At 45.1% G+C, this 26,606-nt stretch overlaps 1 protein-coding gene across 27 annotated transcripts in view; it reads left to right on the top strand.

Moving 5' to 3' along the window:
* KIAA1217 overlaps positions 1-26,606 on the top strand; it is a 325,382-nt gene that overhangs the window by 196,500 nt on the left and 102,276 nt on the right. For 26 of the 27 annotated variants that reach the window (XM_084980291.1, XM_084980298.1, XM_084980288.1 and 23 more), the window contains exons 4-5: positions 15,058-15,256; positions 20,074-20,167. In XM_084980291.1, the coding sequence (XP_084836417.1) occupies positions 15,058-15,256; positions 20,074-20,167 (293 nt within the window). Of the gene's footprint in view, positions 1-15,057; positions 15,257-20,073; positions 20,168-26,606 lie in introns of those variants that run through there. The other variant, XM_084980293.1, reaches the window with a different exon arrangement.

Genomic DNA, 26,606 nt, shown 5'->3' with positions numbered 1-26,606 from the left:
CTCCTCCTTCTTCCCCAAAGCAAACCACCTGCTGAAGTTGGAGAGTATAACTGCCATACGCATTTTGCAGCCGGTACTGTTTGGTACTTGCCTAAACAATACATGTTACTCTTCTACAGCTTTGCCCAAATGGGGTCTTACTGCATGTATCCTTTTGTAACTTTCTGTGTTCATTCAACTTTATATTTCGGAGCGTTATCCACAATGATAGATGTAGTTCTACTTCATTCATTTTAACTGCTGTGGACAATTCCATTATATGAGTGCAGCACTGAGAACAAATCAGCGAGAAGTGCTATGGTGAGCATTGTGGAACAGGTGCCCACACAGGAGATTTTTATCTGTGATGGATAATTTTAAAGAAATAGTCAGGTTCCAGGGTGCACACCTTTCACTTCACCAGGTGTCCTAAAATGATTGTGCAAATTTACACTTTCACCAGCAATGAATAATAGACTCCCTTTTCCCATGACCTTGCCAGTAATTGAGGTTATTGGATTTACTGACTTTTGCCTGTCTGATGGCTACAAAATAATGCTTCATTGTTTCCATTTTTATTTCCATAATTACTAGTGAGATTGGGCATTTTTACATTTCTTAGCTGCTGGGGTTTCTTCCTCTATGAGTTGCCTATATAAGTATCCATTGTTGCATATTCAATGTTGCCCATTTTCTAATTAACATACGAGGGTTCTCGGAGTTCCCATCATGGCTCGGTGGTTAACGAATCCAACCAGGAACCATGAGGTTGCAGGTTCGATCCCTGGCCTTACTCGGTGGGTTAAGGATCCAGTGTTGCTGTGAGCTGTGGTATAGGTTGCAGAAGTGGCTCGGATGCCGCATTGCTGTGGCTCTGGCACAGGCTGGAGGCTACAGCTCTGATTAGACAGACCCCTAGCCTGGGAACCTCCATATGCTGCGGGTGTGGCCCTAGAAAAGGCAAAAAGACAAAAAAATATATATATATATATATGTGTGTGTATATATGTGTGTGTGTGTGTGTGTGTGTATATGTGTGTATATATATATGTGTGTGTATATATATATATATGTATATATATGAGGGTTCTTTAATTATTCTGACTACTAATCCTTGGTAGAGCAGGTGAACAATAAATGTCTTCTCTCAGACTGGTTTGTCTTTATTTCGTTTTAGTGTCTTTTGTAGTGCAGAATATTCATTTTAATTAAGCAATATTTTCTCTGTGGTTTACAGATTTTATTTCTTTTAAAAGTCTTTCCCTCTACCAGTATTCAAGGATATAACACCATGTTTTGCTTTCTTCTTTTAAGTTTCATAGTTCAGCTTCTCACACACAGGTCTTTAGTCCATCAGGAACTGATTTTACTTCCCTTGTAAGGAAAGGATATGTTTTTTTACTTTTTCTATATGAAGCACCAATTTTCCTGACACCATTTATTGAATAGTTGTTTCTCCATGAACTTATACCAACCCCTCTGTCATGTGTCAGGCATTCATAGAACCTGTGTTTTTTCCTAGGCTCTCTATTTTGTTCCGTAGTCCTTTTTGTTCTATCCCTGTACCAAACCCACACTGTCTTAATGGTGTTGATATCCAGTAGAAAATTACTCCCTCTTACTGCTGTTCCTCAAAATTAGCCTATTTTTGTTATAAGTGCTATGTTTTTATCAAACCATATTTTCTAATTTTTTCTCTAGTATTTGGAGTTGTCTTTGAGTCTATATCTTGATCTTATGTCATTTAGTCATATCGAATCCTTATGAGTTCTGATACTGTGTCTGCAAGTTTCCCTGGATTCTCCGTGATATCATCTGAGATTAGTCACAGTTTTGAATATCCCTACTAATCCATATGACTTTCTCTTGTATTATGTGGGCTAGCCAGGACTTTAGAGGCGAAGATAGCAAAAATTCTGAATTTGAAGAGAATGCTTCTAAGATTTCAACATTAAACGTCATGCTTGTTTGAGGGTTTGGGTGGATGCCTTGTCATACATTAAGAAAGTTCTCTTTAATTCTTAAATTATTGGGTTTTTTAAAATTATGGATGTATTTTGGATTGTTAACATTTTTCTGACACTTTCAAGATTACTGTAGAGTTTCTTTTATTATTTATTGTTGCAGAACATATTAGTACTAGATTTTCTAGTGTTAAACCATCTTTATATTCCTGAGATGAGCTTTTCTTGGTCCTGATGTATTTTTTTTCACACATTGCTAGGTTTGCTTTATTAGTATTGAATTTAGGGGCCTGCATTTAAATTTGAAGTCTTTCCTTTTATCATTTTCCTAATATCTCAGTGAATACCAGCCTTATGAAATGAGTTGACATTGCAGTGTTTACTTTAACCAGCAGTTCACCCTAAGTGTAAGAAAGAACCCAGTTATGGTTGCAGTGTACCCACAGTCAGGTCTAGTATTTCTCACAGCATTTCCTTCTAATATGTTCTGCCTTAATTATTGAGTAGCCTTTAAGGTTAAATCATTGACTTGGTTGATGTTGCTGCAAGTTCTGTAGTGACTTTGCACTATAACTTCATCAGAGACAAGTTTCTAACTATCCCTAAAAGAGAGCAATAAGACCCACTGGGAATGAATAGGATCACAGCACCAGAAAGCAACATTTGACACATTCACGTCTCTAACATCACTTGAATTCCAAGAGTTATCAACAGATTCTTCAAGATGTTTTTTATTTTATTTATTTTTCTTTTCATGGCCACACCTGAAGCATACGTAAGTTCCCAGGCCAGGGGTCGAATCAGAGCCGCAGCTTCTGGCCTACGCCACCGCCATGGCAACACCGGGTCTAAGCCACATCTGAGACCTACACCACAGCTTATGGCAATACTGGATCCTTAACCCACTGAGCGAGGCAGGGATCAAACCTGCATCCTTACAGACACAGCATCAGTTCCTTAAGCCACTGAGCCACAACAGGAACTCCTTCAAACTGTTTTTTAGAGAAATGCCTAGAGGTGCTCACTTCAATGATATTCTCATTTTACTTGAGTCCCAACTGTACCATTTTGTCTGGAATAAAACAAAGCGAAGGGGTTAAGCACCAGTGGTGCCATAACTAAGCCTCTGCCGAGAAGGAGTCCCCCCAGCAGGATCCCTGTCCAGTGACTGCTATCAGTCAAGTTGTTGGGTGACCAAGACTCTATCACATCTAACTTTTATACAGACTTATTTTTTAACACATTCTTTCATGATTCTAATATGGGTTGCTCAACAATTATGACTCATAGTCTAAATCAGAATTTCATGGGAGTTTCCATGTAGCTCAGTGGGTTAAGGAGATGCATTAGCACTGCAGTGGCTCAGGTCACTGTTGTGGTGCTGGTTTGATCCTTGGCCTGGGAACTTCCACAGGCCAAAAATAAATATATATAGGAGTTCTTCCTGTGGTGCAGTGGTTTAATCTGACTGCAGCAAGCAGCTCAGATAGCTGCAGAGCTGGGGGTTTGATCCCCAGCCCCACTACAGTGGGTTAAAGGATCCAGCATTGCCACAGCTGCAGTAGAGGTCCTAACTGCGACTCAGATTCAGTCCCAGGCCTGGGAACTTCCATATGCCTTGGGTGGGGCCATAAAATTAAATAAATAAATGAATAAATGAGACTTTCATTTAAATTACTGTTGCAATTTTTCAGTCCCTCACAAAGACTTTCCAGAAGGTCTCCACAATTCCCCAGTTATAATAGAAGATAAATTAAGTTAAAAGACTTAATAAAATCTTGCCTTATCTTTAAATATAATATATCTGAATGAAATAAGAAATCCTCTTATTGATCTAATCCATTTCAAATACTGAAGCAAAGATGTGGTATTTACCCAAATCAAAGACACTGAAACCTGGAGTTCCCATCATGGCGCAGTGGTTAGCCAATCTGACTAGGAACCGTGAGGTTTCGGGTTCAATCCCTGGCCTTGCTCAGTGGGTTGAGGATCCGGCGTTGCCGTGAACTGTGGTGCAGGTTGCAGACATGACTCAGATCCCATGTTGTTGTGGCTCTGGTGTAGGCCGGCGGCTAGAGCTCCAATTGGACTCCTAGCCTGGGAACCTTCATGTGCCATGGGTGCAGCCCTAGAAAAGGCAGAAAGACAAAAAAAAAAACAAAAAACAAAAAACCACTGAAATCTGAGTTATTATTCAAAAAAAGCTGAATAAATGAAAGCGCATCCAGACACTCTGTAGAGAATCAGTTTCCTGTTATCTTTTCCTTCCTTGCAAGACAATGCTCAGCATCTTGCTTTGTCACCTACTTGAAAAGCTGTTCCCTGGGAAGGGACAGGGCAGTATGAGTCCTCTCTGGGATGCAAAAAGTTTCTGACATCCATCCGAGGGCATGCTGTGGCTTTCCAAGGCACACGTGGGGCCTGGCCTTCACATTGCTGCTGATTCTGAAACAAGATGTCAGCTGGTGTCAGAGCTGAATTGTTAACTTCTAAAGAGCAGTGTCACTTATGGAACCACTGTGAGGGTTAGAACACAGGGTGTGACCAGTGGTTTACCACTGTACCTCCCATTCCTGGCACAGTCCCTGGCGCAGGAGATGGTCTGGCCTCTTGAATGAATGAAGCCATTTCTACAGATCTTTCTAAGGTACCTCTCTGCGCACTACACTTCCTTCTCCTCTTCTTCTTCTCCTCCTCCTCCTCCTCCTCCTTATCCTCCTTTCCCTCCTCCTTCGTCTTCTTCTTCCCACACCCGCAGCATATGGAGGTTCTCAGGCTAGGGGTCGAATCGGAGCTACAGCTACTGGCCTACACCACAGGCACAGCAACACAGGATCTGAGTCATATCTGCACCCTACACACTGTTCCTGGCAATGCCAGATGCCTGACCCATTGAGCAAGGCCAGGGATTGAACCTGCATCTCATGGATACTAGTCAGATTCATTTCCCCTGTACCACAATGGGAACTCCACACTTCTTTCTTAAATCATGACTCTTAATTATAGTCTCTTAAGAATACACCACAACATTAATTATCCTAGAATCTTTTGCTTACCTTAAATACTGATGTCTTTCCCGTTTCAGATGCCAATTTACATTCTACCAACTTCACTGAAACATTTAGAATGTGCACCCCTCTTTGCCCAGAGCATCTCTTCTAGCTTAAAAAGTTACCCAGTTAACTGAGTCGGACCTTAATTGCCCAGTTCTTTTAGATCTGGGGGATTAGCTTTAAGATGATCAAATCAAAGCGTACTAATTTTAGGAAAAAAATGTAAAAAATACAGAAAATGAAGAAGAGAACATCACCCATGAACTTACTACCCAAAGGCAACCCCTCTGGTAATTCATCAAATAGGTAGACTTAACCATGAACCTGATGAAACCAAGGTTCAGACCCTCCAAATAAATAATTTACTTTCATACTAAGTTCTGTGTTTCTAACTTTGTATTCTTATTCCTAAAGAGATCCCTCAAAGTTGTAATAAACTTCAGGCCTCACAAAGCCTGGATGCATCATTGTCATCAAAGTGATTAATTTTTTTTTTTTTCTTTTTAGGGCCACACTTGCGGCATATGGAGGTTCCCAGGCTAGGGGTCTAATCAGAGCTGTAGCCACTGGCCTACACCACAGCCACAGCAATGCGGGATCCAAGCCGCATCTGTGACCTACACCACAGCTCATGGCAACGCTGGATCCTTAACTCACTGAGCGAGGCCAGGGATTGAACCCGCATCCTCATGGGTCCTAGTCGGGATCGTTAACCGCTGAGCCACGAAGGGAACTCTGAGGAAATTAGTTGATTTTTTAAAAATGTAGTAGTTCTTTTCTCTTGTATAACATACTTGCCACTTGGCAAAATATGACTTTTTCTCCTCTATGTCATTTTCTTTTAGAATTCCTTTTAATTACAGTGTAGTGTTCCAGTGAATGGATTTATTACATGAATTGATTTATTAAATGAACCCTCTAATGCTGGACTCCACCCCTCACACTCGTTATTCTTATAAATGATGCTTTATTGAGCCTCTTTGTACATAAGTGTGTAAATGCTGAATTACCAGCTCAAACCATATGTATATCTTGGAGCCTTTTGACACATATTGACAAATAGCTCTTTGGAAAAGTGGTATCAGCTTACTTTCCCAGCAGTGGTATGCGAGAGAACTCATTTTCTCAACCCCTGTCAGCACTGTTTATTTTATTATAAAAACTTTGCTAATTTCATGGGTTTAGAAAGCTATCTGATTATTTTAATATTTGTGTCTTTCTTATTAAGTTGAAAACTGTTTGTTTTTCCACCAGAGAATATTATAAGAGCCCTACATATATATATATATGTAATTTTTAACTAAAGTTTTTTAATAATATTTTTTTTAACTTGGCACTGGGATAGGTGGCAGAGGGAGGAGCCCAGAGCTTTACCCCTTTACTACCAGCCACCTAAGGGGAGGGTTTTGGGAAGGGACATTCCACCAAGCCCCATAAGTCCCTAAGGGCTGTGGGTATAGACACCCCAAGGCTTGAAGGGGGCAGAGTTGGGAGGATGGGGGAAGCCAGAATCCCGGGTAAGGATGGAGGCAAATGCCCTGGGGCAGGATGGTCAGGACATTTCTCGGAGACCCAAGGTCCATGCAGGCATCCACCTGAGTGCCCCCTTCCCCAAAAAGGTTCTGCAGAGGCCAGCCCCAGCCCAGGGCCACGGGGGCGGGGGCAGATCATGGCACCTGCCCCCAGCAAGTCCAGCTCCTCCCTGCAGTGAGTGGGTGAGGCTGCCCGTTTTAGGTGCTGAGTCTCCTCATTCTGTCTTGTGCTCCCTGGGGCTCCAAGGAGTGGGGCAGGCAGGCAGAGTGCTGGATGGCCAGGGCCAGGTCTTCACTGGGAGGCCTGTGATGTGGGATTCTCCAATTTGCTCTCTTGGCTGGATAGAGGCTTGCTGTTTCAGGGGCTGTGGTGCCCAAGGCTGGGGAGTTGTTAAAGTTATCCTCGTCATTCAGTGCCATTGGCCACGTGTAACTGGGTGTCCTCCAGCCAGGTCATGAGCCTCGCCCCCGAACTCCCCGCCCATGAGGGTGGACTCGCCCACCATCATCTTATCAGGCGCCGGGCTGGAGAGGGCTTTTCTTCTTGCTTTCCTTCCTGCTGTGGCTGTTCTTGGTGCTGTGTCCCCCGCGCCCCCACCCCTAGCTCATGGTACTGCCCCCTGACACCTTCCGTCTGCGCCCTTTGCTGGGCTGCGCCATGCAGGCTTTGCGAGGGATGCTCCTGCGCCTTGATGCTTCTGGAATAGGCAGGTCTTGAGGCAGTCATGGAAGAGCTCTTTATATTTTTAAGGCATTAACCATTTGCCTTAGTTAAGATGCCCGTGTTGATTTCCCTTGTCTTACATTGGATTTGGAGAAACTGAGGAGTTGAGGTCATTGGAAAATTGTCACCATCATCTGCCTGTGGGAAATGCCATTTAGGGGAAATTGTAGAAAGCATTGAAGGCAAATGTCCAGCAGATTAAGTTGGCCACGTGATAGGGAGAACTGATTTCATTTCAACTAAGATATTTGCCACTGACATGTGCCAGATACTAGATAGTAATCTATTACCCTCTGAGGAATACCACTAATTATAATGCAGAATTAAAAGCCATGCTTGCAATTATAGTAGAATGTATTTGAGACAGATTTCTTAATTCCTTTTTTTTTTTTTTTTTTTTTGTCTTTTTAGGGCCACACCTGCAGCACATGGAAGTTCCCAGGCTAAGAGTCAAATCAGAGCTGTAGCTGCCAACCTGTACCACAGCCACAGCAATGCAGGATCCGAGCCATGTCTGCGACCTACACCACAGCTCATGGCAACGCCAGATCCATAACCCACCGACTGTGTCCAGGGATTGAACCCGCATCCTCATGGATACTAGTCTGGTTGGTTACCACTGAGCCACAGTGGGAACTCCAGATTTCTCAATTCTTAGGGGAAAGTGTTGGGGGAGTGTTAGGAGAAGATGGCTCAGAGGTAGAACACGTGCCCAGCAAAGCAGTGGCGGGAAGGTCCCCCAAGTGGAAGGCACCGAGTGGAGGGTGGGTGTGCTTGATAAATTCAAGGGGCAGCGGGATGTCCAGGACAGCTCTGGCACCCTAGGGATGTGGCATGATTAGGGGTAGGAAGAGAGGAATAGGAGGTTGAGGTCTGTTTTAGTTCTTATGGGCTCCTATGACAAAGTACCGAAGACTGAGTATCCCAAACAACAGGTATTTCCCACGGTTGCAGAGACTTGGAAGTCCAAGCTCAAAGGGTCTGGGGAAGCCCCACCTGCTGATTTGCAGCGGCTATCATCTCGTTGTATTCTTCCACCCCCATGTGACAGCAGAGAGAGAAAAGAAACTCTCCCCCACCTTTCCTTATAAGGGCACTAATCCCATCAGGGGGCTCCACCCTCATGACCTAATTACTCCCCCAGAGGCCCCACCTCCAAATACCATTATATTGGGGATTAGGGTTTTAACATGAATTCTGGAGGAATGCAAATATTCAGTTCACAGCAAGTCACCCAGTGAAAATCTTTCGTGCCACATTCAGATCAAGAGTATTGTAGATGTCCCACCTCTTAGGACTGATTCTGAGATTCAGGAGATTACGAGGATGGGTCTCACGAGGTAACTTACCAAGTGCACTTTGTTTTTTCCAAAATGTAATCAGGAGTCCTTGCTGAGAAATGTGTGTTCCCTTTGCAGAGCCATTGAGATGGAAGAACTCTTGAGCAGTCAGGCTTCTAAGCAGGTTTCCAAGGAGTTCCCATTGTGGCTCAGCGGGTATGAACCCAACTAGTATCCATGAGGATGCAGGGTCAATACCCGACCATGCTTAGTGGGTTAGGGATCCGGCGTTGCCGTGAGCTGTGGTGTAGGCTGGCAGCTGCAGCTCTGATTCAACCCCTAGCTGGGAACTTCCCTGTGCCAAAGGTGCAGTCCTAAAAAGGTGGGGCGGGGCAGGGGGGGTGGTCTCCAAGTGTTGAGTGAGGTTCCTTTCAACACTCTTGCTTTCGAGGCTCTGGCCTTCCCTCCACCCCAGCTCCCCCGCTCCCCCCTGCACGAGGATGGTTTCTGACCACAGGCAATCGTTGAGTTCAGTAGACTTGAAGACAGGAATCTTTTTTCCAAGTTGCACTCATCACACTTCCACATTTTCGAGCAGATGATCAGGCTAAAAGCGTGAGGCCAACAAGGATGGTCCAGAGAGGATGGGTGGAGGAGATGGATGTGACTAAAGGCCAATCTTCAGAGGCTACACGCTTCCAGGGAGAGCGCATGGCTTCTGTGGATTGACCGAATTGGATATATAAGTTAGTTAAGCCATTTTACCACCTGTAACTGGAAGCCAATTACATAGACCTTCTGAGCCTCCTTATCCCTCTCTGTGAAATGGGGCTGCAACACTGACTTGATCAGAGATGCTGGTTCAACAAAGTCATGTGTGTACCATTTCTGACACAGAGCAGTCATTCTATAAATGCATTGGCCTTGTCCTCTTCCGTTTCTCATAAAAAGGGAGGCTGGAATCCAAAGTTCTTCAGATTTCCCCCGAATCTGGAGCAGCGGGCACTAACTCAGAGCGAGGGAGGAATGCCAGGGCATGCTGAGTCTCATCACTGTGCCAACAAAACGCCATCATAGATTAAGAGAATTCCTTCTGAGTTTAAGCACTTCTAAATACCTTTCCCTGAACTGCAGGCAAACAGAACCAAGTGTAAAAAGACGGTTCTCCTCTGTTTGTAAAGGCATTTTTCCCGTCTTCAGATTTTCACGATCTGTAACTGGACTGTGTACCCAGCTGGCAGCTGCACCAGCCAGACCCTGAGGTAACTGTAGTTTTTAGGCCCAATTTTTTTTTTTTTTTTTTCCAAATCAGAGCAGCCTACAAATTCTATTTCAAGCACACACACACGGACAGAGTGCAGATGTGGGAATGAGAACCAAGCTCTTCTGGGGGAATGAGGCTGTGAGATTTGACTATAGCGGGGCCATGAGTGGCCCGCGTGAAGGGCCCCACCCAGGCACGGCTGGGGCTCAGACCTCAAGAGTGGTTTTGGCCTTTGGATATGACATTAGCAATTACAGGGACAGTCACCACATCGCCCGTTTGGGGGGAAAGCGTTGCACCCCCTGTGATCAGACAGGCGTGAAAGGCTTTTTCTGTGCTCTGAAGAACATGTGACAGCAAGGAAATTCTGGAAAACTCACTCCCTGAAGAAGCTGAGCATCAAAACGGTGGTGGACAGACAGGAGGCCTGTTTCGATCAAGCAGACAATCAGAATGTGGTTCTCATGAGTGTCCAGACCAGGAATGGGATTCCCAGCCTGTTTACACGATGCAGTAAAAGCTCTTATAGCCTGGGTAGACCCCAAAGTGAACATTCCTTTTGGGTGACTAAGAAGTCATTCATTCATTCATCCATTCAACAGACATTTATTAAGAACCTATGACGCCACAGGTAGTATATCATAGGGACTAAGGATACCATGGTGAGCAGCAACAACAAAAATGCTAAAAAAAAAAAATCCAGGAGTTCCCAATGTGGCTCAGTGGGTTAAGAATCCAACATAGCATCCATGAGGATTCGGGTTCGATCCCTGGCCTCGATCAGGGATCTGGCATTGCCATGGCTGTGGTGTGGGCCTGCAACTGCAGCTCCAATTTGACCCCTAGCCTGGGAAACTTCTATATGCTGCAGGTGCGGCCCTAAAAAGAAAAAGAAAGAAATCTCTGGGCTTATGAGCATTCCACTCTAGCAGACAGTGGAGTGGAGACACTGACAATAAACAATAGTAATAATCAAAACATGAATTATAGTATATGGTGAAAAATGCTCAGGAACAGAAATGAAGCAGGGATGGGGTATGAAACATTAGGCAGAAAGGCTGCTGAAGGAGATCCCGTCATGGCTCAGTGGTTAACAAATCTGACTAGGAACCATGAGGTTGTGGGTTCAATCCCTGGCCTTGCCCAGGGGTTAAGGATCTGGTGTTGCCATGAACTGTGGTGTAGGTTGCAGCCGCAGCTTGGATCCCGAGTTGCTGTGGCTCTGGTGTAGGCCAGAAAAAAATTTTAAAAAAGGCTGCTGAAATTTTGGAGAAGGGGGGTGAGGGGAGGCCTCCCGGAGAGGCTGACTTGAATAAACGACCCAATTGATGGTTTGGGTAGGTAGAGACTTAGATCGAAAATATTTCCTCCCAGATTTTCAAGGCTGTTTCCCATTGTCTTTGGTTTCTGGGCTGCTGCTGAGAAAGCGAATGCCCTCCTGGATCCTGATCCTTCCTTTGTGACTTTTCTGCCCTCCCCTGGGGGACTTGGAGGAGTCTCTGTGTTTCCCCTGCCATCTGGAATGTCTCAGGGACAAGCCTGATTGCACTCAGCCTTTCACCAACCTTTTCAATCTCCCATCTCATGACCTTCTGTTTGGGGAGAAAAAAAAATCGTGAAATACTTTTAGAAAACTGTTCTGTTTTTCCTGACCTCTTTACCCCAGTCCCCGTTATGAGAACTTGAGAGGCTCTGAAGTCCTTCTCAGTTTTCCTGCTTGGTTCTCACCCTTTCTCCATCCCTTTGTCCTTTGATTCCCCTTCCTGAAATCTCATCCACTTTTTCTTCTCTGGTGACTCTGTCATTTCTCTTCCCTGAGCTCGATCTTGCTCTCCAAAGGCTCCCCTTCTCTTGGACTGTCTCATCTCTCTGAGTTTCTGTTTTCTGTTGGTTTCTAACTTGAAAGAGGCTTTTTGGAAACATTCATTAATCCTTGCTAGTCTGTTCATGTAGAAGCGAAGCCCGGTCATGCTCGCTGGAAGCTTCTATATTTGGTCTGGGCTGCTTCATGTCAGTTCAGACAGAATCTGAACTGATCCTCAAGAATGTGTTGGTCTCTTCTCAGGAGACAGGCAGCTTTCTTCCAGGGCTTCCTCCAGTTTCCTGACTAAGGTGTCAGCCCCTTTGCCAGAATCCTGTGTGCTTGGTGAGCCAGAATCCAGCCGCATGCTTCAGCCCCTTTAGTGGTTCTCCTGTAGATGTGGGGAGCTCCTTGGCTGAACTGGGTGGAAAGGGAGATGTGAGAAACTTGCTGTAACATTAAAAAGAAGTTCAGTGGAATACTATATAGCCATAAAAAAGAACAAAAATGCCATTTGCAGCAACAGAAATAGAAATTCTCATACTAAGTGAAATAAGTCAGAAAGAGAAAGATAAATAGCATAGGATATCACTTACATGTGGAATCTAAAATATGGCACAAATGAACAGAAACAGACTCACAGACATAAAGAACAACTTGTGGTTGCCAAGGGGAAGACAGAGGGAGTAGGATGGATGAGGAGTTTGGCTGGGGTTGGTAGATGCAAACTATTACATTTAGAATGGATAAGCAGTGAGGTCCTGCTCTACAGCACAGGGAACTATAGTCAATCTCTTGGGATAGAGCCTGATGGATGATAGTATGAGAAAAAGAATGTATGTGTGTTTATATATGTGTGTGTGTGTATATATGTGTACATATGTATATATGACTGGGTCACTATGCTGTACAACAGAAATTAGCACAACATTGTAAATCAACTATAATTTTTTTTTTTTGGGTCTTTTTGTCTTTTTAGGGCCATACCCATGGCATATGGAGGTTTCCCAGACTAGGGATCTAATCAGAGCTGTTGCTGCCAGCCACACCAGAGCCAGAGCAATGCCAGATCCGAGCCGCATCTGCAACCTACATCCGGCAACGCCAGATCTTTAACCCACTGAGAAAGGCCAGGGATCAAACCCGCAACCTCATGGTTCCCAGTCAGATTTGTTTCCACTGCACCATAACAGGAACTCCATCAACTATAATTTTTTTTAAAAAGTTCAGGAGTTTCCTGGTGGCTCAGAGGGTTAGGGAACCAGCATTTTCACTGCTGTGATACAGGGTCAGTCCCTGGCCCAAGAATTTCCGCATGCTGCAGGCATGGCCAAAACAAACAAACAAACAAACAAGAAGTTCAGTCAGCCCTCATGCTTTCCACTTACTCTGAATTCAGAAGGGTCTGCGCCTCATTTCCTGTGTTTTCCTGGCCCTGCAATTATGCAGAGTTCTGTGCTTGGAGACCTAGCGGTCAACTTTCTTTTGCCTGCTGTTGTTTCTTTTCTTGTTCCCTTAATTCTTTGATTTATGCTTTTTTATTCTTCATGGACATTTGAATGGGCTTTCAGAAGGAGGTGGAAATAAACTGGTCACGTGAATACTTAATTGAGTCGCATTCTGTTCTCTTTTGAGTCCATCCTGCCAAAGATTGCTCTGCTGATACCAGTAAGTGACTCAGTAGATTCTCACAGAAGTAGGATTCCAGTTAAATGGCAGGACCTTCCACACCCTCTCTCAGTTATCTATCTCTGAATAACAAATGACCCTAAACATAGTGAAAAACAACCGCGGTTGTTGATTGGCTCATGATGCTGCTGTGTGGGCAGCGTTTGGAGGGGTCCTAGCGTTTCTGCTCCATGTGAATCAGCTGGCGCAGCTCCCTTCCCCAGGGACTGACGGCTCCCCTCTGCAGATGGTGCACGCACATGACTGGCCAGTGGTCCTGGCTGAGGAATGGGTGCTCCGTAGCGGCTGTCCACTGGGACGTCAGTTCTTCTTCATGTGGCCTCTGCATGTGCCTCCGATGGACTCCACAGAAGCTTGGTTCTGTGAGGGAACATCTAAGACCACGGTCACCAAGAAGACAAGCTCTCATGTGCATACGTGGATCAAGCCGCTCTTTTGCATCACACTGACGAATGTCCCGTTGGCCAACGGAAGTCCCGTGGCCAAGCCCACACTCTGCGTAGGAAGGAACATTTCTCAGGGGCGTAGTAGCTGGGAGACCTGGTTCATGGGCAGTCACGTGCCGTCCGGAACTCTAAATTCTGTGATCCTGTGCTTGTGTTTCTCGTCATGTAACTGATAGGTTCCGTTTTCCTTCTCAAACATTCAGGGCCCCAGACTCTTTTCTGGTAGATATTTTCATTTGGTAAAAATATTCAATAAATATGCATTCAAGGAGTTAAGAATCCAGCTAGTATCCATGAGGATATGGATTCGATCCCTGGCCTCACTTAGTGGGTTAAGGATCAGGTGTTGCCGTGAGCTATGGTGTAGGTTGCAGACGTGGCTCGGATCCCGTGTTGCTGTGGCTGTGGTGTAGGCTGGCAGCTGCAGCCCTACACCATATGCTGCATATGGGATCCATAGGATTGCACCATAGGATTGGACCCCTAGCCTGGGAACCTCCATATGCTGTGGATGCGGCCCTAAAAATAAATAAATAAATAAATAAATAAATATCTGAGTAGAGAGGAATCTAAAATATGATACAGTTATTCCCGTTGCAACTCAGCGGTAACAAACCTGACTAGTCTCCATGAGGACACGGGTTTGATCCCTGGCCTCGCTCAGTGGGTTAAGGATCTGGTGTTGCCATGAGCTGTGGTGTAGGTCACAGACACAGCTGGGATCCAGTGTTGCTATGACTGTGGTGTAGGCCGGCAGCTGCAGCTCTGATTCCGACCCCTAGCCTGGGAACTTCCATATGCCGCACATGCAGCCCAAAAACAAAAAAATAAAAAATAAAATAAAATAGAGTCACAGAAATATTATAGCATTTCCACTTGAAACATTGAAACATTTCTGAATGGTCTATAAAGACTTAAAACTGTCCAGCTTCTCTTTTGCAGTCGTGGTTGCGTTCCTGGTCAGTCAAAGACGTAGGGAAAAAAAAATAATCACCCTGGCGTCAAATTCCTAAATATATCTTTCAAGGGGATTAAATATCATTTGCTTTAGGCTACCAAAGTTTAGCTTTTTGGCCCTTTGTTTCTAAAATAGTGAAAATTAGCCTCTTTAACACCTGCCTGGACTCCAAAGAATAAAAGTGGCTATTTACATCATAACCAGAGGGTGCATTCCTTGGAAATTCCAAACTCACATCTTTAGTTACAAGCTCTGCAAGCTTGTCCTGAACACCCCTGCCCATGGTAGCGCAGATGTGGCTTAGCTTGTGCCGTGTGCTGTGTGAGCCTTGATCTGTGACTGACAACTGTGTCCACCTTGCCTGCAGGGGTTCTCTATCTCCAGTACGGAGATGAAACCAAGCAGCTCAGGATGCCGAATGAAATCACAAGTGCAGACACAATCCGTGCCCTCTTCGTAAGTGCCTTTCCGCAGCAGCTCACCATGAAGATGCTGGAGTCACCCAGTGTCGCCATTTACATCAAAGATGAAAGCAGAAATGTCTATTACGAATTAAATGATGTGAGGTAAGCAGTTACGTCACGTGTGTCTGTCTGTGTGAGTGAGTGTGCATCCACCTGCTTGCACTGACCACGGGTCCCAAGTCCTCATCGCTCCAGGCCCCAGGGAAGAAAGCACAGCTGCTGTCCTGTTTGGCGAGCATGTCTTTCCCTGGGTGTGAATCCACTGTCTGCTTTTCTCAAACTCGTTTACGAGGTGTGCTTCGCAAACGCAAGGACAGACTTCTTCCACATCGACCTTAGCATGTGACCTCTGAAAAGAGTGGGGGAGAGATGAGCCAGTCCACTGTTTATGCACCAGTTAGGGAAACAACGGGCCAGAAAGGGCCGAGATCATGTGAATTGAAAGTTCTACTTACAGATGGAATTAAGCAACTCCTTCTTAATGGCAGAGCCTATAGGCATCTTAGGTGATTCCACCAGGCTATTATTTACATGAGTGAGTTAGAGTAAGAGCAGTGAACTTTGGAGTTCCTGTACTGGCTCAATGGTAATGAACCAGATTAGTACCCATGAAAATGTGGTTCGATCCCTGGCCTCCTTCAATGAGTTAAGGATCCAGCGTTGCCGTGAGCTGTGGTGTAGGTTACAGACCCACCTCGGATCCTGTGTTGCTATGGCTGTGGCATAGGCTGGCAGCTCCAGCTCTGATTCTACCCCTAGCCTGGGAACTTCCATATGCTGTGAGTGCAGTCTTACAAAGACAAAAAGACAAAAAAAAAAAAAAAAAAAAAAAAAGCCGCAATGAACTCTGTGCTCTTGTTCATAAAAAAAGAGGCTGAGAAACATTCTCCTTTTCCATTTGTTTCTTAAGTAGTTGGCCTTTCCAAAAGGATACCATTTACCAGGTGGCCCCTCTCCAGGGCTCCTAGTAAAATATGCTCTAAAAGAGGCTAAATGGATTCACACTCTGGCAGGTGGCACGGAAAGAAAAGCATCTTTATCGACCGTGTGGTAATGTGTATTGGGCAGAAAGGAGCCTCTGACCCCTTCCAACCAAACAAGCCTGAGAAACAGAATTTAAATCAACACAAACAAGCTGTTTCTAGTATAGTATAGTGCAGCTAAACATTTTGGAACTGAAAAAAAAAAAATGATTGACTCATCCAGCCCTTTCATTTTGATGGAACTAGTAACTCAGATACATAAAAGTTAAGAGACTTATTCAAGGGAGTTCCTTTCGTGGCTCAGGGCCAGGATCCATGAGGATGTGGGTTTGATCCCTGGCCTCGTTCAGTGGGTTAAGGATTTGGCATTACCATGAGCTGTGGTGTAGGTCGCAGACGTGGCTCAGATCTGGTGTTGCTGTGGCTGTGGCATAGGCTGGCAGCTGCAGCTCTCATTTGACCTTAGCCTGGGAACTTCCATTTGCCACAAGGTGCAGCCTTAAAAAAGAAAAAAACAAAGAGAGAGAAACACGAGAGAGACTTATTCAAGATCATGCAGCCAATTAATTCCCAAGCCCAGCCCCAAACCTGACTGCCCACATGCCTGGTCAAGAATTTTTTTATTCCCTCAGAATATTCTCGCCCCAATTTCATCTAGGCCCCCAGTTGGATTTCTGGGTTCCTTCCTTGTAGGGATAGAAGGCTGTCCTGTTTCTTCATCATGGAATTAATAAGATCCACTTAAAAAAAAAAAAAAAAGACCTCTAGTGCATAATAAAGGTAAACTGATAAATATCTAACAGTGATCAGAAGTGACATATTTAGGCATGTGCCAAAATGTGTGAGTAATTTAGAACTTTCAGCATTTGACACATGCCCTAAGGTAGAGGTGCTCTATCTGTTGCCCAACCTTTCTGCTTTTGAAAAACACATTTAAATATTCATGGGTATCAGAAAATTCATGTTCGTTTTTTCTGAAATACATTATTAATCAAGCTGTCACCCCCCAAAAAGATGGAATTTACAAAGCATGCGCTTAAAGGTGAATGTGGCAGGTTACACATCACTGTGTTCGCAGTAACATAATCTCGGGTGCTGTTTTTACATGGACGTGCCGTTTTTACAACGATCTTGAATGTCTGTGTTCTGCAGTTCAGGAAAGGGAGGGATAGGATCGTAACAAATCCTAATGAAACTACTTGAAGCCACTATTGATTGTGGAGCTCAAGGCCGATGAGATTATTGTAAACAGTTGGACCCCACAGTCTTGCAGCCCATGCAAGGATGTTTCTAGTACAATGAGTCACGATTTTCTCGAGGCTTTCCCAAGCCTCAGAGTATTAAGGCTTTCCCTACACATTCTTCGGAAATGGGAGTGAAGACAGAGCAGAAGGTCCCCAAACTTCCAAACTGAGAGGATCCTTCCTGATGCCAGTTCCGTTGATAAAGCATTTGAAAGCAGGCTTGAGACAAGGGATCACTGTAAATATTAATAACTTCCAGTTAGTTGGTTTCTGTTTGCAAAAGTGTTGGTCTTATTGATCCTTAGGGTGCAGTTCTGATAGCCTGATTTTTTTTTTTTTTCATTTGACTTTTTACAGCTGCACCTGTAGCATATGGACGTTCCAAGGCTAGGAGTCAAATTGGAGCTGGAGCTGCCAGCCTATGCCACAATCACAGAAACTTGGGATCCGTGCTGCGTCTGCAAACTACACCACAGCTCACAGCAAGACCGGATCCTTAACCCACTAAGTGAGGTCAGGGATCAAACCTGCTTCCTCATGGATTCTAGTTGGGTTCATGACCGCTGAGCCACGATGGAAACTCTCCTGATAGCCTGATTTTTTTTTTTTTTTAATCTCACTTCAAATGTTTAAGGGGAAAGTCACTTGTTTATAAATTTGTCTACAATTTTACTTTTCAGTATTTTGTTTTATCCATTGATATGTAAGTGGTAAGTGTGTTTTTTGAGAGATGAATATAATATTTATATGACATGATCACATCTATGTCCTTTCCAAGGAATTGTCATTCTTCGCTTTTATGCAGAAAATAACTCAGTTACATTTTATCTGAATGGGAGAACCTCGCCCCCTGGTTCTCATAGATACCTGAAAATACTGGCTTGAACCTTCCTAAATCTAGAGACAGACTTCACTTCCCAGCCCGTGTTTTTGTTCATTTGTTTGCTTCTTTTTTGGCCACCCTGCGGCACATGGAGTTCCTGGGCCACGGATCCGATCCGAGCTGCACTTGCGGCATCTGTGGCTACACTGGATCCTGAACCCACTGTGCGGGGCCCGGGAATAGAATAGAACCTACATCCCAGCGTTCCCAAGACACTGCCGATCCCGTTGCACCATAGCGGCAACTCCCACAGCCAGTATTTTTGGGCTGAGGGTATATTTGTCAAACACATGTTTTTTGGCTCTCTCATCATCGTGTTGGGGGGTCTCCTTATTTTCCTTAGGGAAATGCTACGGAGAGTTTAGGTTGAAATTCTGTGTTGTAAATGTTGCCATGGTAAATGCAATCTGGGCCTTGACTGTTGGTTCATCTTGGATGAACATGTTTCTAAATTAATCATAAACCAACCTCCTGTTTTAAAATACCTTCAGAACCACATGAAGTTTTCTGTATTTTTTTTTTTTTTTTTTTGGTGACTCAAGCAAGACTTTCAGTTCTTTCACATCTTCCCTCGGGACTCTGCCCCCCCCATCTTCCCCCCCCCCGCCCCCCAGCCCCAGGGTGAGTTCCTGCAGTCCATGCCCCCCTCTCCTCCTTCGGTGAACCCTTCCCTCCTAGTCACCTAATAACAAGGACCGCCCCCCGCTCACTTCAGCAGACTTCTAATGAGGTGCTTGAAATCTGGAGCACCCGTGCAAGCTTGGGCTCGTCGTTGCTTCAAAGCAATTACTGACGGATATTTGAAGGAGGGAAACAGGACGAGTCCAAGGATCCCCACTTTGTGGAAAACAAAAACACAACCCAATCATCTCCGTGATTGCCATCAGCCCACAAAACGTGTGGCTGCACCTGGAGGAAAGGAATGTAACTCCTCGCACCGGAGCCCTTGAGCTCATGGTTCCGGCAGGAATCACGGTGTAGACGGGGCTGTGTGAGTGCCTTGGGGGGGGCCCTTCTGCTGATGCAAACTGAAGATGGAGGGAGAAGGACCTCATAGGCATTCATAAGCTCTGAAATAACTTTAAGGTAGGCTCTTAGCAGGATGAGGTTCTGTCTTCTGCTGCAGTGTGACTGACTCCAGGGTTTTCTCCGTTGCTTTTCCTTCTAAATACCTTGCACGTCCAGTCATTCAGCGTATATGTAGAACAATCTTTTAAAAGATCCACTGTGGAAGGGGGAAAAAAAAAGGCAGGGGGTCATAAAAATACTACCTTTGATCTCCGTGGGCCTTTTTTTTTTTTTTTCTAGGCTGCAAATACATTTTCTTTCTCTTCTGAAGGTGTTTGAAGGGAAAAAGCGTTTTTGGTTTGCGTGCATTCGTGAGATAAGCAGAAAACCAGGTGTCTGGGCAAAGTAAACAATTAAATATTTAAATATTAACCAAATCTCTTTGAACGTATTGTAAATAGGGGCGCTTTATTGTTTCTTAAAGTGTTAGCTTTCCTTGCTCAGAATCTTGAAAGAAGCTACCCGATATTTATGGGCGGAGAGCTACAGAGAAAGAATAATAGTTTCCTCAAAAAAAAAAAAAAAAAAAAAAAGGAAAGAAAAGCTGAAGTCATTTTTTCTCCTTTGCCTTATTTATTTTTTGCCAATTTTTATGGTAACAGAAGTTCTTGTCTGGTTCCTTGCACACAACGGCTGGATTGTCTGTGGATGTCTTTTACCTGATCCTTACGGGCAGACGGAGGAAATGGCTAAAATCAGACTCCTTTCATCTGCCATAGTTATGGATGTTTTTGATTCCAGGAACATTCAGGACAGATCTCTTCTCAAAGTGTACAACAAGGATCCCGCCCATGCGTTCAACCACACACCCAAAGCTGTGAACGGAAACATGAGGGTGAGTGTCCTGGTTCTATTTTTACTTTTATTCAGTGGGTCCAACTATCCCTTGCTCTGGCATGTGGTCCTGGTGTGATCACACCCCAACACCAGATTTGGGGGTTTCTTCCTGCTCTCCTTCTGGTCTGATGACTCCTTGTGTGTTCCTTGGTAGCGAAATCAGAGTCCCTGATCATCTGGAGCAAAGGGATTGAAATAGGGCTTGAGACCTTGTAATTCATCTCTGAGCACAGAGATGCTCAGAAGTGCTTCAGCACTCCAAGGGGGTGCTGAAAATCTGTACATAAAAGGGTCCTTGGTCCATAATACAGTCACTTACTCAGAGGCTCTCTTGCTGTTTTTTCTCCAGTTAAAATAAAGCTAACATACAAATCACAAAAATCTGGGCACCAATGTATGCAGAATCTATTAATATCCTTATAGCAGCTATTCCAAGTTCTAGCATTCTAATTAAATTATTCACCTTCTAATTCGGGACTGTTCGTTGCTGTGTTAAATAGTATCAAATCTCACCTGAAGCGTGCTGAGGGCAAACCCCCAAAATCTGCATGCTTTAGAAGTGAAAATTGTCTATAGATTCAGATCATCGTAGAAGATGATCCAAACATTCAAAGCACAAGGGGACGTTTTGAAGAATAAAGACCAGGGAAAGAGAAAAGGCGGATTGTAAAAGTCACATCAATGCAAGCAAGCCCCCTGGAATGGGATTGAGTTTCTGACAATGGTGCTGCATTCCTCTGCAGTAAAAATGAGGAAGAAAAAAAAAAAAAAAAAAAAAGATCAGCTTCTCCAGATGCACCTTCCCTCTAGCCCACCCCATGGCGTCACACAAATCTAGAAGGTGCCTGGACATTTTATATCAGTCTTTCCCGGGATTAGCCCAAGATGCTGGGGTTTCACTGGGAAAAAAGTAAATGAGTAGGTTTTATGGGTCAAGAGGCCCCAGATTCTGTCGGCCGGTCCTTGAGTTGCAGTGGGGTTCTGGAAGTGAGGCTTCCTGAGAGTGGGTATATTCATTTTTCTCTTGCTGCTGGAACAAATGATTACACATTGAGAGGCTTCAGATGACCCAGATTTACTATTTTACAGTCCCAGAGGTCAGAAGTCCAACCTAACTCCAGCGGACTCGAATCAAGGAGTCTTTGGCATTCATTTCCAGAAGCTTCCAAGAGACTATGTTTCCTTTTTTTCCAGCTTCAGAGACCACCCACATTCCTCAGCTTGCAGTGCTCTTCCTTTAAACCTTTTAACCCCAGCCAAAAGCATCTTTCTGACCCTGCTTCTTCCCTCACCACGTCGCCCATCTCCCTCTTCCACTGTTTAGGACACCTGTGATTACACTGGGCCCAATCCTCCAGAATAATCTCTGTATATTCCGGTTAGCTGATTGGCCACCTCTGTCGCCTTTCCCCTGTAGTCACAGGTGGGTTTGGACGCAGCGTCTTTGTTCTGCCAGCAAACAAGCTCTGTGAGTTTAGGACCCAGAGGCCAAGAGGTACCAGGGAAAGTGCTGGGGGAATTTCTGCGTCCTTCTGGACTGGGAAAGGAGTGATGCCATCGTGGGCTCAGAGCCTCCAGCCTTCGGGAGGAGAAGGTCTCTTACGTGCTCCACGGCTGCTTTTGGATGTCAGAAATGATGGGTGATTTCAAGTGGAGGCTGTGCTGCTCCTTCAGGAAAGCTAGGACTTTGAGGTTTATTTTTAGGCAGCTCTGCTTTCAATGTCAACCAGCTCCCCATGAAAACAGACGGAGTCACGCTCATCTCCGAGGCGCACGGTGGATCGCGGTGCGCCTTGCCTTTCACGACCTCGTCCTTCTCCTCTCGGTGACATTCTTAAGAGTCTTTGTTCCCTTGGAGAGCCTAATTCATTGATATGTCTAGCCTTCAAACTGGAGTTTCATGGTGTTCAGAGTTCCGTTTTTGTTATGCCAAACCCGCACCGGGGCCCCAGAATCAGCTCTGAAAGTCTTGTTTACAGCTGGGAAGGACACCTGTTTTTAACTCTTAAGCAGATGTTCTACCTCCGTAAGGACCCGCGGCGAGCACGGAGAAAATCAAATACTAACCATATGGACAGAGCCCAGTAGGATTCACAACATTTGCTCTGGGTTCCAGTAGCATTGTTCTGTTTTAACTTTTACTTTTTTGCGGGGGGTGGTGGTGATGTTGGCCGCACTCGTGGCATGTGGAAGTTCCCAGACCAGGGGTCGAACCCATGCCACAGCAGTGACTATACTGAGTCCTTAACCCACAAAGTCTCCAGGGAACTCCGTTTTTACTTTTAGACCCTTGTGGTCGATTTCCAAGTTGCCCACAGTCTACTTTTTTTGTTGTTGTTTTATTTTTTTGTTTTCCATTTTAGGGCCATACCCGCAGCATGTGGAAGTTCCCAGGCTAGGGACTGAATCAGAGCTACAGCTGCCAGCCTACACCAAAGCCACAGCCACATGGAATCCGAACCACGTCTTCGACCTACACAACAGCTCATGGCAATGCTGGGTCCTTAAACCACTGACCAAGGCCAGGGATCGAACCTGCTTCCTCAGGGTACTAGTTGGATTCACTACCTCTGAGCCACAACAGGAACTCCTTCCACAACCTACTTTAGACAGCACTGCTCTGTGGAGGAAAAAATCAAACTGTTATCCCCCAGTGAGGAGAGACAAATGTTCACCATCCAACCCACAGACATACTTTTCTGATTCAGTGTCGACAACTTAGAAATGAGAAATAGAACACAGTTTTCAGGAGTTCCCATCGTGGCTCAGTGGTTAACGAATCCGACTAGGAACCATGAGGTTGCGGGTTTGATCCCTGGCCTTGCTCAGTGGGTTAAGGATCCGGCGTTGCTGTGAGCTGTGGTGTAGGTCGAAGACGAGGCTCAGATCTGGCGTTGCTGTGGCTCTGGCGTAGGCCGGAGGCTACAGCTCCAATTAGACCCCTACCCTTGAAACCTCCATATGCCACAGGAGAGGCCCTAGAAAAGGCAAAAAGACCAAAAAAAAAAACAAAACAAAACCACACACAGTTTTCAAAACAACTCAGGGCGAGCATGCCTGCAGTTTGCCACTTGGCCTCTATTCACGGGCTCTGGAAGGTGAACAAGGAATTCCTCCAGCCTCACCTTTTGACTCTGAGGGTTGGAATTCTCTCTCCTCCTTGGAGAAGGTGGCTTGCTTTGCCCTTAAAGGAAATGAAACCTTGTTGAGCTCTGCCAGGAACACAGCTGCATAAGCCCATTGCTCATGATTAAAGACCAGAAGTAGGAGCTCCCGTTGGGGCTTAGTGGGTTAAGAACCCAACTAATATCCATGAGGATATGGGTTTGATCCCTGGCCTCGCTCAGTGGCTTAAGGATCTGGTGTTGCCATGCATTGCAGTGTGGGTCCTAGACGTGGTTCAGATCAGGCCTTGCTGTGGCTATGGCTGTGGCCGGCAGCTGCAGCTCTGAATCAACCCCTAGCCCAGGAACTTCCTTATGCTTCAGGTGTGGCCCTAAAAAATAGTAATAATAATAAAATAAAATAACCAGAAGTAGGAACAGGACCGGGCTTAGCTGCTGTTGACTAAACTGGGCTGCACGGTGGGTTGAGGGGCTCTGTCCTCCTGTAGGTTTGCAGCGTGCAAGGAGCTGGGACGATTTGAGGATTACAGCTCAGTTGAGTCAGTTACGCAGCCCTGCACCTGACATCTTTCATTCTCAGCTCCCCGCCTCCAGAGCAGCCTGGGACAGACCCCAACTGCCCACTCATTCCCACATCCTGGGAAACAGGTGGAACCCAGCAGAGGGATGACATCAGCAACCGCAGAACTTGACAGTGGCCTTGGGGACTTTCCTATCACAATGAGTTCAATATCTTGCCAGGGAGAGAAGAGAAAATGTGAGGCTCTGAATCTAAGTTCTGTGATGCTGGTGGTGTTGGTCGTGAACCTGAGAGACTCAAGTATTAACACTGAGGTTGTGGGCCTCACGGCGTGTGCGGCATAGATGCTGGGTGGGGAAAACATGGGCCCAGTTTTTCACCTCGCATCTAGGTGAGCAGTTTTTAAATTTATTTACTTTTTATTGATGTATAGTTGATATACAGTATTACGCCAGTTTCAAGTGTACAGCAAAGTGATTCAGTTATTTTTTTTCAGGTTATGCTCCACTGTAGGTTATTATAAGTTATTGAATGTAATTCTTTGTGTTATCTAGTAAATCCTTGTTGCTTATCTATTTTTTTGTCTAGTGACTGATATTGATTAATCCCAGACTCCCAATTTGTCCCTCTTTCACTCCCTCTCTCCTTTGGTAACCCTAAGTTTGTTTTCCATGTCTGCAAGGCTATTTCTCTTTTGTATGCAGATTTATTTGCATTATTTTAGATCCCACATAGAAATGATACCATATAGTATTTGTCTTTGACTTTGCTTTAATTATTCTCTAGGTCCGTTCATGTGGCTGCAAATGGCATTATTTCATTCTCTTCCTGGCTGAGTAATATTCCACTGTGTATAGGTACCACATCCTCTTAAGCCAGCTACCTGTTAATGGCACTTGATTGTTTCCGTGTCTTGGATGTTGTACATTGTGCTGCTGTGAACATTGGGGTGCACATATCTTTTCAATGCAGAGTTTTCGTTTCTCCCAGAGCTGAGTATTTTTGAGGCCAGTCTATCCACTGAAACTTGTGGTTCTCTGTGAAACTGGGCATTTCTTGATTCTTTACATGTGAGTGCAAATTACCCTGATCTAAATGAATCACCTGGCTTTTGTTTCACTGCCTTAGATAGTAGCTTTGATGATTCATTCCCAAGGGGCTGAGTTCACGGCATGAAATGGGCCCTTTTGCCAACATTACGGATGTATTCAAGGCTTTGTAATTCACACATGTAGAGCGCGGACCATGCGCCATTCTATTCCATGGCTCTCAAGGGCACCAGGGAAAGGGTTGCTGTCGCCAGCCTTAGGGGCTTTGTCACCGTTTCCAGGCATTTCCACTTTCTTGCGTGCTTTTAGATTACTTCCTGAGATTCTTTGCTCCAGTCATTCAATTCGCTCCGTCCTTCGTGTCTTTAATTTTTGGGGGGCTGAAGAGAGGACACACCCACGACATGCAGAAGTTCCTGGGCCAGGGATCAAACCCGTGCCACAGCAGTAACCTGAGCCGCAGCAGTGACAATGCCAAATCCTTAACCACTAAGCCACTAGGGAACTCCGTTTTTAATTTTTATTTGCATGTAAGACAGCTTCCAGATTTGCACTGAGAATGCAGTCCTCAGAACTGGCCCTGCATCTTAAGTTACTTCCTAATGCCCCAATCAGTCACTGCACCCCCCCCTGCCCCGCCCCCACCTCTTCTGCCTGAGCCGTGCACTTGACAATGATGGGCGGTCTCCTTAGAAACCTTGGTTCCCATCACACACCATTTCTAAATCCCTGTCTACACGCAGACACACCCCCATGCCCCTAGCCTTTCTTCTTCCTCTTGCCCTTTAAAGGGTCTCTAATGCCTTCACCTCTGTATGTGTGTGTGTGTGTGTGTGTGTGTGTGTTTGCTCTTTCACTTTCTTTCCTCTGTGCCTTTTCACTTGTCATGTTTGGCTTACTACTGATTGAACTACTATGTCAACGTGGATGACCCTTGAAACGCCACCCCTGACTCTGCCATTTCACTCTAGAGTTCAGGACCAACATTCAGCTTCCAAGTGGTCGGCTCCACGTGGATGCCCTCTTCCAGTGATTTCAGTGTATCCTGCTACAGAAAAAAAAACCTAACCTTTGTCTCCCCCAAGCCTGTTCCTCCTTGTTTTTCTTTTTGTGAATGATTGTATGGCCATGATGGTGGGTCTAGGAGTGCACGTGCATGGGTTTTGACAGGTGGGAGAGAAGAGATTTGGAAAATTGAGTTATCAGTGATTTTTTAATTGTCTGCCTCCTGTTTCTCAACATGCCCTCCTCCAGTCCCCAGAGCCCATCCACCTCACTCCTCAGGGCCTCTTAAACCAGACCATGCTGCCCTTGTCTGCACCGTTACAATCACCAACTTTTTTGTACGTGGACTAAGCACATTCATGGATAATTTTATTTAAATCCTCAAGATGCCATTTTGAGGCAGGTATTGATATAAGCCCTTGTATGTATAGCTTAGAAAACAGACACTCACATTTCTTGAAGAAATCAGCCCAAGGCCCCACAGCTAGAAGAAGGCAAAGCTGAAATCTGCCCTTTGTTGTTGTTGTTGTTGTTGTTTATCTTTTTTTTTTTTTTTTTTTTTTTTTGTCTTTTTGCCTTGTTGAGGGCTTCTCCCACGGCATATGGAGGTTCCCAGGCTAGGGGTCAAATTGGAGCTGCAGCTGCCAGCCTACACCACAGCCACAGCAACGCTGGAGCTGAGCTGTATCTGCAACCTACGCCTCAGCTTGCAGCAACACCAGATCTTAACCTGCTGAG

This window comes from Sus scrofa, chromosome 10 (genome assembly GCF_054392235.1).
Source record: "Sus scrofa isolate SSC_HxYL_T2T_F1_AM1 chromosome 10, Sscrofa_HxYL_maternal_Yorkshire_Landrace_v2.0, whole genome shotgun sequence".
Classification (NCBI taxonomy): Eukaryota; Metazoa; Chordata; class Mammalia; order Artiodactyla; family Suidae; genus Sus; species Sus scrofa.
The sequence above is the reverse complement of the archived record's forward strand: the minus strand, read 5'-3'. Positions and strand labels throughout refer to the sequence as shown.